The following is a 13,736-nucleotide window of genomic DNA, read 5'->3' as shown; positions in this document are numbered from 1 at the left end:
GGCGCCTGGGTGGCTCAGTTGGTTAAGCGACTGCCTTCGGCTCAGGTCATGATCCTGGAGTCCCGGGATCGAGTCCCGCATCGGGCTCCCTGCTCGGCAGGGAGTCTGCTTCTCCCTCTCCCACTCCCCGTTTGTGTTCCCTCTCTCGCTGTGTCTTTCTCTGTCAAATAAATAAATAAAATCTTAAAAAAAAAAAAAATAAAACATACTAGTCGATGCCTATCTTTAGAGTTGGTACTTATTAAAGAACAACTGTAGCAAAAATAATTTTAGGAAAATACTGGAATAATTTTTTCCTATGCATTACTCAACCTGGAAAATTACTGTTTTAGCTTATCTTAATCAGGTGCTGCCCTGTATTCCTAGGTAACAACTGCTATTCCAGATGTCAGTAATGTTTTATTTATTTATTTGAATAAAGAACCAAATTAAAAACTGTATTAACTGGGGGCAAGACACTGCCTTAGTGCCTAGAAGCTTTACAACCATGAACAGTGAAGACCTCAGAGTTCACTGAAGTGCGTCTTCATGGTCAAGATACCAGGTTATATCTGCAGTTTGTTTCATTTCGAGGATCCAGAGAGATCAGAGTGAAAGTCTTCCTAGAACAGAATTCCAAACTTTATCCTCATTTTTTAGTAAACACTCCTATAGTGTTCCGTCATTAATATTTTCCCAAACTCAATGTTACCATAAAAGCCAGACACACACTGGCATATCTGCACATTTTCCCTCTACTTCCTTGATTATGGAGTTATGGGCAAAGCACACCAATAGCTTCGAGCAGCAAATCTAACCTCACGCAACAATCAAATTCCACGTTGCCATAAATAACACGGGAATGAAATGAGCTTCACCAAGAGCATCTAATCCAGTGCTGTGTTCGCAACAAAGAGGAAATGTGGAAAGGACCAAAGCCACCGAGCCCCTCTGTGCTCCAGACAGAGGGACTACTGTGTGCCACACATTTTAAATGTCACCTTTCAGCCTCACACAAACTCTGGGCCATAAGCACTACCCTCACTTTATGGGAGAGAAAAATGGATGTTGAAACAGAGCATGTGATGGCCCCAGACCTCACAGCTGGGGGCTGGGTGGTGGGACTCGGAATCCAAAGCCCACACTCCCTCTCTTGGCTAACTGCCTGTGACGCAGGCAGGCAGCCCAGGTCTGCTCAAGTACCACCTCGTCATTAAAGACTCAACAAAGCCAAAACTGACAAAACTAGGAGCAAGATTAAGACAAAAATGAAATCTGCTTTTGCTCATCAAGGACTTACACTGGTTATGAAGTTAAATTCAGTATCCAGTGTTTTAAACTGACTTCGTATCATGTTATGATAAAAAGTGTATCCTATAAGAAACCATGTTAGAAAAAAAGGAAAGATGACAGTATGTTACAGTTCCCCTCAAACCTGTTAAAATCACCCTAAGAAAAAGAACAAAACTGATAAATATTCACTTGCTTCGTGGAAACTGAAGGGCATAAATGATAAGTGACATTTTCGGCCGAGGCTTCCCCGGGAAAGAGCGGACGGGTTTAGGGAGTGAGGAGCTACCGGCTGTCCCTCCTGGAGCAGTGACATCTTCCTGGTGGCATCGTTCTCACATCGTTCTCTAGCCCACAGAACTACGCCCTCCCTCAATCACTGAGAAGGCGGTGGCATGAAGGTCAGAAGGCGGCAGGACTTACTTTGGTTCTCCTATCTTGACGCCGGGATGCTGAGTGTAGGCATGGGAATGTGTGCTTGGGGCAGACTTAAACGCCATGGGACAAATAGGACACTTGTAGAAGACTTCACAGTGAGAGCCCTGGATGTGAGACTTCAGAGCGGCCACGTCAGAGTACACGACATTGCAATGGACACACCTGCCAGGAAAACAAACACGCGGTCGTCAGCACGGGACCATCACACACGAGCACTTTCACTGTCAAAGTCAGGTAAAATGAGCATCTTGTAATGGCGTCCTGAGGCTTCTCAGGGCTTTTAGGAAGTAAGTCTTGCTTTGTTTTGTTTTCTATTTATAACAGATCGAATTATTTTTATATATTTAAGAAGGAAGATCATGAAGAAGAAAAACGAAACTCAAATGGTCTATGACTTGGGCATCTTTGAAACTGCTGGAAGTAAATATCCAGACTCCAGCGTGTGGGGAGACCGGTGGATTATGGGGGCGGTATCAAGGCCGGGGAACACGGCAAGACCCTAGGACTTGTGACTCTGGAGAACACTCCCACATGCTGGATTCGGACCCTAGGCCCTGAGGTTCCTAGCCACCCCGTATGCCCAAATGGCATTGCCAATGGAAGAAATCTTCACCGCCTCAACCTACATGCCATCAACAAAGGGGCAGAGAGGACAAATCAGGACAGGCTTCGAAGCCATGGCCACAGTCTCCTGGGACACACTGATGCTGGTCAATGGATCTGGAGTTAAGGGGGCCTGTTGGGTAGAGAAGGTTAACCACCTAGACTGCTTGTCTCCTGGAAAATAAGTTCAGGTACGCTTACATTTGTTTTAAGAAATAACATGAATTAAAAACTTCTGAAAAATCAACATAGCTAAATAGTCATTCTGGTTAACTTTACTTTTTGAATGTGTGATAATGTGATTAGCCCGTGAACTGATCATATCTAGTCCTTTGGAAACAAGCTGATGCTTAGGTATGTTTCTCCCCAAGCTGTTCTTTCTCATGCAGGGACTCTCAGCACACTGATTACATATCCACTTGATGACCTCGTCGTCCTGTGTTCACACCTGAGAACTACTGAGGGTGGGCTCTGGAGACGCTGAGAGTCTGTGGAGGTAAACCTGTAACACACCTGAGCAGACACGTTCCTGGATGTGAAGGTGGGGGCTGACGTGGGGAAGAGGGACTGAAGACAGCAGGCAGTGCTCCGTTACTTCTGCATGAATTTAAGGTACTTTCATTCCTAGAACCTCCCCTCCGAATTCATGGAGATGCTTCCAAAGTCACACAGGAGTGGCATTCTCTGAAGTATATGGGTTCTATAAAGCATGCCGCGTTAAGCTTTGCAAGCATTCCATAAAAATTGTAATTCGTGTGTTAGCATTTTTTAAATGACTTAAGGCATAATGTTCAACAGCATATACATTAAAAACACTAAATCATAATAGGAGAATAATTAAGGAAAGCTCCTCTATCTTATCTACTTGAACTATTATGCCACCCAAGCACACTGAAATTATTTTGGGTTAACCTGAACTTGTGTTGTCTTAAACAGGTTACTGATCCTCTCTGGGCCTGTTTCTCGTGTGTAAAAAGAGAAGAGTCAAACTCAGTCACTTTTTAGTTCTTCCCAACCCTACAAGCCTGATTCCTACGTAAGAGGAGGATCCCATCAAACAAAAATGGATCACTATTGAAACAGAAGGGTCCTCCACAGCGGCACCATAAACAGAACAATTTCCTCAAGGGCAGAAAGGTGGTGTTCAAAGGGCAAAGACCCAAGAAGGGCAAAAAGAAACAAAGAACTAATTCTCTGAAGTCGCCTAGACTGGGAGGGAGATTTAATCTTAAGGAAAATAAACCGGAAGTTAAAGGCATCTAGACAACATTTGAAGGAGGAGGCCCAAAGAGCACCACAGAGACCAAGGGAAAACCCTCCTTAACGTGAGGAAAGAAAGCAGAGAATTTAAAAACCAGTTACAAAAAGAGAGAGTTTTGTAAAATATCGGCCCACAGGTGGAAGAAAAGTTTCCGGGGCACAGAGGCCGACAGGAGATGGAAAGACGACAAACAAAGAGAAGACAGAATTTGAAGGGTTCATACAGTATCTTCATGCTACTAAAATCTTGTCTATTAATAAATATTTCATGTACCTGAGGCCCTTTGTGTTCTGGGTACCAATCAAGTTTCTCTTCACGTTTAAAAAAAAAAATTTTTTTTAATGTTTATAATATACAATCCTATAGACCCCCTTTCAAAATGCAGATCCAATGGATCAAAAAGTAGGAAAATTCATGGAAACCTAGGACTTTTACCAAATCGACCAGGAGCTAGGAGTGACCCCCTCACTATCTAGGAGATGCGATATGATCAAGAAGAGAAAAAACAAGACACACGGAGTCACGAAGAGACAAGTGAGGCATGGGAGCTCTGTTAAGAGAGCCTTCTCTAACCAAAGAAAAAACAAAGTGAAAATGATTGCGTATAGAGTATTTCTCTATGTGTAGAGCGAGGAGAAATAACAAGGCCAAGGGGCTGCTAAGTCCCTGCCAAATATTAGGCAGGACCATTACTTGAAGCAGCAGGAAAAAAATTAAGGTCAAATATTTTTTCTCCCACCTAAAGAGGTCAACATGAACTACGCAGAATACACACACAGAAGCATTTTTACAGCTCTTCTAAGCTTCGAGTCCAAGAAAAAAATATACTAAACACAAAAATTTTTTAAATTCCAAGTGCCAAATTTAAGTAACTCTCTGAATCGGGGGGAAAAAAAAAGCAAGGGATAGGCTTTTCCAACTGAGTTGATTACTTTTAGCCTGAGTGCAGAGCTTGTTTTAATTTAGGAAAGACACCAGGAATAGTGAGAATTGCAGAAGTCCTACTTCCTTTATTCATTCCAGCCTAAGTTTACTTTCATTATACTCAAAAAATAAACATTTGAGGGAAGTTTGGCATCTGTTAAAAGAGTTGCAGAGAAAAGGGTGCAGAACTGCTTTTCACTATTAAACAAAGAACCCAGTAATGATAGTTTCAAAACATGGGGTAAGAACCAAGGTATCGCTGCGCATGGGTTTTGCGGAATCAAGGGCACCTTCAATGCGTACCTTTCCTCAGCACTTAGAGCATGCATTTCCATCATCTGTAACGTGGAGAAGGAGCGGCACCACATCGATGATGTTATAGACAGGGGCACCATGGTATAGAAAGAATATGTAAATTACCACCAAGTGGCAAAACAGCCACAAAAAAAACTCTAGTTCCTTAATTTCCAAACCAAACGTTTCCTACTAGGGTAGATCCCAATGCATTAAGCATTTGTGCGTCCCTGGCTTGGAGGCATTTGATAAAAATGGGAACGAAGTCTCTCTTAGGGTTAGAGAAACGGACAGAGCCATTGATGATGCCGTAACCTAAATGTAACTGAAATAAAACCATCAAATTATACCAACCAGACCTCACTTTTATAAAATATCATGACTGTGTAACTAGAAGAAAGCACCGTGTATTAACAGTCTAACATTAAAGTTACAGGCAACCAAACACTTAATTTTCAGATAAACACACAGTACAGTAATACCTCTATTAACAAAGACACTGTGTAGCAACGGCATGTTTTCTTGGCTGACCTTCATTGGGTCAAAATATAAAAGGCACAGGAATGCATTTCAGAAGGTCACAACATGGAAGGTGAAGCTCAAGTACATCATCACTCCATGCCCTCTAAATGAACACTAGATAGCCAGATGTTGTAAAAGACTTTATCTGAGATTCTCAGGGGACAGTGAAAGGGGCCATAGCTAAGGGAAACGCCCGGACTTGGGTAATGGGGAAGAAGGGACAGAGGAAGGTTACCTTGGGTAGAAGGTTCTTCCACAAAGAGCAATGATGTTAGGAAAGGGCCAACACCCAATCCTTCGATGGGATGAAATAAAAGTAAGGGACCATGCACCCTGTGTTTTGATCAGAGGAGACGTATTAAGAGGTACAGAAATGCATGGTGTTCTTACAGGGGTTAAAACGCAGAGAGCGTGACAACAGAAGGATGCTGGAAAGGGTGAAGAAAAAGCTCTAACAGTTCATCAAAGCTGAATGCTGCCGCATGCACAGTTTTGCAGGCGGATGGGCTCCGTCTACCCTCAGCTCTGTGGGGACCAGAGGGCCAATACCACAAGGACTCAAACAGATCAACTCTACCACACATGAACTAGGTTCCCAGAGGATCTGTTAATTGAGGTATCACTGTACGACCCTGAAAACGGTGTGCAGAGACCCCTCGAAATTCGAGACGCTGTGCGGTTACAAGTGAACAGGCTTTACTTGCACGTAAGTGAACAATATACTGACCGAAAACCAACTCTCCGTGTGTAGTGCAGACAGTTCTTGGTGACGTGGCTCTGGAAGTGCACCGACCTGCAGATGGCCCCACACTCGGGGCAGGTGTAGGGAGATTTGTGCTGATGGATTCTCTGGTGTGATGCGTAACTGCACTGGTTAGGAAGCAGCATCTGGCAGATAGTGCAAGTCTTCTAGATAAACCAAAGGGGGAAACAGGGTTGGTCCTACGAAGTATTTTCTAATATGCAAAGAAGCGTGGTTAAAACCCCAAAATAACTGCACATCGCTCATTTCAAATACTGCTATCATGGATTCTAAGCCCAAGGAAAAAGTAAAACTTGAAAGTTAAACGTTTAATGTAATTCCCCTTACTCTGGAAAATAAAAATAATAGGTACTACTATGTAGTCCCGGTCACCCTAAAGCATGAGGTAAAGAGAATTAATTATCAGCTTCAGGTAGACTTCCAATTTTGTTACATTTGCATTTTGTTCAGTGCAGAGAAGAGGTATTAGGAAAGGTAATCTTGCAAATTATATTAGCAAGTCAGCTTTCATGTATAATTACAAGTTTACAAGCATCTATCTCAAGAGTAGCCAGTTCCCACAACCCATAAAAAACTTTCTTCAGAATAATAAAAATTAATTAGAGACTAATCCAGTTTGTTTCTTTCTTTCTTCCTCTTTCTTTTCCCAGTCACTTCATTTACCTGAAATCTAAAATCTAAAATACAGGAATGCAAAAGAATGACCACAGCAATTAGTTGTTGTTCTTCTACTTGAGTTGGTCCCTCAATGGATGAGCTGGACATTATAGGATTTATAATAAAACCAATGAACTCAAATTCAGATACATAAATTTCAGTATTAAACTGAAACTTTATAAAGCTTAAAATCTAGTCCCATATAAAATAAAGACAGAAATGCTCTTTGGAAAAGGCCCTACATTTAACTAATCAGGAAAAACTGAAACACACTAAAAGTGAAACATACTATTTTTCATCCCCTTAGATGTAAGCAGTAAACATGGCATATTCTTAAAACACAAGAACAGAAAACTTAAGGTAAATATAAAGCTAGGACTTACTGCATCCACCCCAAAAATAAACCTAACACAGCACAAGATAAAATATATTCAAATTCTAGTTAGACAGTAATGTAACAAGTATCTACCACCTTCTAAAATGTCTAATTTGTACTAAAGTCAGTTAAAGAAATCCTCAAAATACAGACTCTAGCTAAGATTTAAAATGACGTTTTATACTGATGACAGAGTTATAAAATTTTTTAAAGATTTTTTTTCTTTTAACCTTTGAATCAAGCCCCCAAAATTAAGGTTTTAAATTTTTGAGCAACTGAAACTATCGAAAACCAGAAATTTGCCTGAAAAATCTGTCCAGTTTTCCTCCTGAAAGGACTAAATACAAATGTTATCCCACAAAATGTTTATTATAATCACAAAATAAGAACATTACAGGCAGCTTTGATGAGGCCAGCGTCATTTTAAAAAAAGCATTCCTTTTCTAACAACACATACAGCCAAGGTTAAAACAAGCCACAACAAGGAAAAGCCATCTGCACCTTCATGCATTAGAAGATCCTGTTGATGTCTACACTCTCACAGGTAATCACTGGTTCCTTTGAACTCAGGTCTTCTACTTGCTCTTGCCACATGGTCATTAATCCCAGGCAGTGAATCATACGTCTGCGTTTCCACACACACCTTAGATATGGACCCCATTCCACTACAGGCCAAGTGATGAAGTACTTTAGATACATGCAAATACAACACCCCATTCGATTCTCATAATGATCTAGGACATAGGTAAGTGAGATCACTGGGAAGCTATGTATATTTTTGGACCTGAGAACTCACTACTTAATCTATTAGAACTGCCTGACCATTATGTTGGGATCCGAGTGGACACCATCTCTACAGCTTCTCTTTTATCTAAAGCAACATGACTACACTAGTTTATTATAGGGAAAACAGCAACACAAATAAAAGAAATTCTTCAAAAAAAAAGCTAAAAATAACTTTCACATTATCTCTTGTCAAGATCTATCAACAAATATCCTTCATGATACATATAAAATTCACAAAGAATCATTTAATCTTCCTTGTTGGACATTTATTTATTTATAATACATATATAAACAGTCACGGAAATACTGGCGAAGAGGTTTTGTTGCCAGCAGCTTAACTAAGTATCGAAATGATTCAAGAAGAGATTTTATGAACTACTGAGTGTTCCTTAGGGCAGGATTCTCTAACTGCAAAGACTACGAAAACCGTGTTAGAGTAACAGATACCAACGACAAATACCAACCTTGCTCATACCCGTTTCCTGGAGAGGGGAAGCGGTCACACCGTGTGTCGGGGCAGTCCGGCCCGTGGGGCTCTGTGAGGGCTGCTGGAGGCCATCCCACGCCCGCCTCCCGCCCCGGCCACTGACTGGCTCCATGTATTTGCACTCACCCATTTCCCCTTGGCTGAGGCTCCTCACCCACTTCAGACACAGAAGTTCAAGGAGGAAGTGGGGGCCAGTAGGCACCACCACCCCAAATTAAAATGCGGCCACAGTTTGCAATTACTGAAATGGGAGAATTCAGTCACTGGGGAATCACACTGGGTAACGGTCTTATCTCCATACTCATGCACAGACCCTGTATTTGCTCCCACCTTTCTCTCTGGGTGCCTGCTGCCGCCCCTTCCCTCCGTTCCATTTTGAGGAAAAGCATGGTATTCTGGTTGTGGACATTGTCCTCCTTGATGCTTGTGTTATCAACCGTTTTACACTCGCATGAGGAGTGCCTGGCTGTGCTCCCTGGACTTCCTGCTGGTGTTACTCTACCTGTTTTCGGTAACGCGGTGCGACCCCTCCGTCCCTAGACGACGGTACAGCATCTTCATAGCACTAATGAGAACATCCCATGAGCTTGTCCGGGATCCTCTGACTTCGTGGCAATGACAGCTGTTCTCTGGATCTGGGGGATACAGCAGCGCGGGGACAGGCCGGAATTTCTTTGCGGTTTACAAGAGTCTGACTTTCCTTCCCTTTTTTTATTTTTTTTTTTTTTAAATTTGATTTATACAGATTCTTTTTTTTTTTTTTTAAGATTTTTTATTTATTTATTTGAGAGAGAGAGAATGAGAGAGAGCGAGTACGTGAGAGGGGGGAGGGGCAGAGGGAGAAGCAGACTCCCCGCCGAGCAGGGAGCCCGATGCGGGACTCGATCCCGGGACTCCAGGATCATGACCTGAGCCAAAGGCAGTCGCTTAACCAACTGAGCCACCCAGGCGCCCCCCTTTTTTTAAAATCAAAGGAACTAGGGCGCCTGGGTGGCTCAGTCGTTAAGCGTCTGCCTTCGGCTCAGGTCATGATCCCAGGGTCCTGGGATCGAGCCCCGCATCGGGCTCCCTGCTCAGCGGGAAGCCTGCTTCTCCCTCTCCCACTCCCCCTGCTTGCGTTCCCTCTCTCGCTGTGTCTCTCTCTGTCAAATAAATAAATAAAATCTTTAAAAAAAATAAAAAAATAAAAAAAATAAATAAAATCAAAGGAACTAAAATATATCTGAAAACTCTAATTCTCTACAAGTTGAGGCTATTTACAAGATGGGTAAAGCAGTTTAATGTGACAATACTTAACTGTTTGAACAGAGAAAAGTATACAGCAGGCCCTTGAACAACATGGTTTGAACTGCGCGGGTCCTCTTACATGGGGATTTTTTACAGTATGGTACTGCAATGTAATTTCTCTTCCTTGTGATTTTCTTAACATTTTCTTTTCTCTAGCTTACCTTATCATAAGGATACGGTATATAATACATATAACATACAAAATATGTGTTCATCAACTGTACATGTTATCAGTAAGGCTTCCAGTCAACAGCAGGTTAGTAGTTGGGGAGGTGGGCAGGGGCTGGGCTAAATAGGGGATGGGGATTAAGGAGTACACTTGTTGTGAGGAGCACTGGGTGTTACATGTAAGTGATAAATCACTAAATTTTACTCTTGAAACCAACATTACATTACTAGGTTAACTAACTAGAATTTAAATAAAAACTTTAAAATAACCCAGTAGGCTATTAGTAGTTAAGTTTTGGGGGAGTAAAAAGTTATACGTGGATTTTCGACTTCATGAGGAGCGCTGCCCCTAAGCCCCACATTGTTCAAGGGTTAACCCATAATAAAACGCACTAAGTGGTTTCATGTGTCTTCTGACATTTTACTTATATTAAAGTATTTTCAGTACTTTGTTAATAAATGGCTAATTCCTACGCTGGGGCAGACTCATTTGCTCAGAGAACTGCTACTTTTTAAAGTAAGATATTACCTTTCCATAGTCAAGTAACACGAGAAAGCTACAGGAAGATAAAGCTGAGAAGAAAATCACATTCCATACGTGATAAGTACTCACACGGTGCCTTTTCTGTGGCTGGCACGTGGATGCAGGCTGGGAGGAAGGGGAAGGGGGCACATCACAGCCCTATTGAGGACTCAGGATGCTAGGGCTTGGCATCCTCCTCGCATGCCACAGGAATTATCTGGGTAACGAGGAAAGTAATTCTATGTGTTTCAATTCATGTTTTAAGGAGAAAAACTGCCTGGGAAGGGTGAAAAAAGCTAGAGAAACGGGAGTAAATACACCATGTACTGTGCTTACATTTCCGACACCAAAGCGGGCAGAAGCCTGAAACAGTGGGTCTGAAGGTCAAAACACTGTGTGTTAATAGCCCCCCCGTGCTACATAAACGGGTTTCTGTCCCATTGACAGCAGTTTTGTAGTTTTCTGGCTACGGCAAAATTACCCCCAAAATAGTATCAGTAATAATAAAGCACACCAGTCTGCTTTCTGGCTCTCACTTTCATCCTATTTCATGATGAAAACACAGACAGAGCATGTCATTTCAGATCTCACTCAGACTGGAAATAACACAAAGCAAGATTTATAACAGAAATGACTCTTTCTCCTTTTGTTTCCAAACTGGTGGGTTGTGGTGGTTTTGTCCTCAAATCATTCTGCTCCACTAAAAATTTCTAATAAGAGTTGACAGTTGAAAGAGCAAATTTGCAGAAAGCGGTATGGTCAGCACATATAATCTACTCAGATGATAATCACGGGAGAAAAGGTTGATAATGCTAAAGTGCAAACTGGGACAGGACGAGTCCGACCAGAATTTAAATTAAGCACTTAGAAGAAGAGCAGGACCAAGAAAGAGTTGTGAGTCTACGACTAGTAATATTTTGGGTGGGCGAGGGCATGGAGGTGGGCTCCACGGTTTCCCAAAGCAGCTGCCTGGGCACAGTATGTCTAGAAATGAGGGCTGACTGGGGCTGCTCAAGATAATTTAATATACGTGGTGTGTTGTGTTAATGATGCTCAGAAACTAAACTGAATCAGCAATCCCTGAAAATGAGGATCACTGCAGAAAAGTCACCTCTAGCTGCACTCTTGGAGCCGATCTGGCTAGAACCCAAGATTCCATTCTCTTATAATTCTTATGGCGCCTGCCACCGTCAAATGCTTCTCTATCCTAGGTTGTCGGCGTGACAAAGCGGAAAGAATAATGAACCGGCTATAAAGAAACCTTGCTTCAAGTCCCCATTGTGCCACTCACTGGGCCTTTGTTTCTCCAACTGTAAAACAAAAGGGTTGACCAGAGGACCTGTAACATTCTCTGACTTACGACTGATGTCGATTCCACAGGAAGAAAACATTCCACCAGTTAAGAGGTTACAGTATGCACTTCTCGTCTGTACTTGGCTAAATTTAGTCATGGGTTTACTGAGAGGTGAAGCAATGACATTCTGATACATTTTAATATCAATTATTAACAGTACAGTTGTCAGCTCTTAAATACTTCATGGAGAACAGGGAAGCTTCTCCACCCTTCCACCCACTCCTTTTCTGCATGTGCCCCAAAGCATGGATTATTATAAGCAGATAGGCTGGAATAAAAACCTACAAGCAGGGCAGATTTACTGGTGTTACAAAGTCAAGTGGCCGTGTGGCTCCATTTTCACGGACTGCTTGGTTCCCCGCGGCTGGGCGGGGAAATGACCCACCCAAGATTCCTTGCCATCCCACCCTCTCCTTCAGCTGCTTGCTGCTCTGGGAGATCGGCAGACATGGGCAGGGCAGTCCAACCCCGGGCTAAGCGTGCCTGGGGTCCTGTCCCTATCACATGTCAGAGTGTGACGAAATTCCAGGACTTGGACTCTGGCTTGGCCTTGAGCTAATAAACCATACATTCCAACCCAGCTCCTAGCAGAGGCGAGGCCTGCACCAGCCGGTGTGTTGAGCAAGGGGCCAGTTGTGAATAAAGTGGCACTCCGATTCCCTGTGGCAATCATTACGTTTGTAGAGATGGTCCACAGAACATTTGGAAGAGGAGGAGTAACTGGCAAATGCCACCAAAACCTTCCTTCATTCCATTATGTTCTCGTAAGTTCTGAAAAGGCTGAACGCGCACGTGTGGGGAGACAGTGGGAGGCGATCCAGCACGTGCGGCCACAGTTGGGGTGAAGAGAAAAAGAGACCCTTTGCTAGGTTCCAACAAGCACCCTTGGGAAACTCCCGGAAGGCCCCATTCCAACAGCAACGGGAGTCAACATCTAAATGGGGAGGAAATGAGACATGAAAGGGTACAGGTGACCGTGCTCAACCGAGAAAAGGCGGTTCCAGAGAGAGACTGTGGGGTCTTCGGACGCTGGGATCCACAGATGACAAAGGGAAAAGAAAAGATTCGCCACCTCATACCTAACTGCTTTCACAGGTGGGCTAAGGGCAAGGATCTGTGGAAATGTCTGAGCTGGAGAGAAGAGACCAATCCTGGAGTGTCAAGTAGGATGCTGTGCTCCCAGGACACCTAGTTCCAAAAAACAACTGAGAATCATAGGCTGGAAGGCTCGGGCTGAACCTAGTGATGGAATTATGGAATCTCTCCTTGAAGACACAGCAGCTACACAGGATGTTTAAACAGAGTGAAACTTCCGGGAAAAGGGGATAGACTTACCTTTCCCTCTTCCCTCCACTAAATACAAGTGAAAATTCCTGGGCATTATATATAAAACCGACACTAAAAGACTCTGAGATGCAGAGAGAAGGCAGGCTGGCTAGAGAGCTCAGGACCCTAGGAATGACACAGTGATGAGTTCTCTCGGTTTCTTTTTGCCTCATATAACTCCCACATTTGGAGCTGAAAAAACTGGCAACCCAGAAACACCAAAAGGTAGAGACCAAAAAAAAAAAAAAAAAAAAAAAAATCCCCAAGTAAAGCCTGCTATCACTAGCCAAAAGACCAGGAGAGGGTCAGGCTAACAAAAGAGAAAACTTTTTAGACAATGACTGCTCTACTCCAGCCAACCACCATGCCAAGTCCAGGTGCAGCCCAGACTTCCAGCCTCTTGCAGCTGTAGTAAGTTGTCCCAACAGCCCTGCCCGGATGGTGTCAGCAAAAGCCAGCAGGGACCTATCACACCAAGTGATGGAGTCCTTCTACCAGCCCAGAAGGTGTTTTAAGAAAAATCCCCAAAGAAATCTCCAGGCCCAGATGCTTTCACTGAAGAATTCTACCAAATATTCAAAGAAAGATGAACACTAATTGTACAGTCTCTTCCAGAAAATAGAAGAGAACACTTCTCAGTGCATTATATAAAGCTAATATTCCTGTCCAAAACCAACCAAAGACAGTACCAAAAAAAT

General features: G+C 42.9%; 1 protein-coding gene across 12 annotated transcripts in view; it reads right to left on the bottom strand.

Moving 5' to 3' along the window:
• ZNF532 (zinc finger protein 532) overlaps positions 1 to 13,736 on the bottom strand; it is a 104,446-nt gene that overhangs the window by 34,168 nt on the left and 56,542 nt on the right. For all 12 annotated transcript variants that reach the window (XM_081801110.1, XM_081801100.1, XM_081801105.1 and 9 more), the window contains 2 exons: positions 6,039 to 6,220; positions 1,693 to 1,869 (listed from right to left, as the gene is read on the bottom strand). In XM_081801110.1, coding sequence (XP_081657236.1) covers positions 1,693 to 1,869; positions 6,039 to 6,220 — 359 coding nt within the window. The remainder of the gene's footprint in view (positions 1 to 1,692; positions 1,870 to 6,038; positions 6,221 to 13,736) is intronic.

The sequence above is a fragment of the Leptonychotes weddellii genome, chromosome 13 (genome assembly GCF_054177405.1).
Source record: "Leptonychotes weddellii isolate Sample4059 chromosome 13, ASM5417740v2, whole genome shotgun sequence".
NCBI classification, from domain to species: Eukaryota; Metazoa; Chordata; class Mammalia; order Carnivora; family Phocidae; genus Leptonychotes; species Leptonychotes weddellii.
Note: the sequence above shows the minus strand (reverse complement) of the source record. Positions and strands in the feature narration are given on the sequence as shown.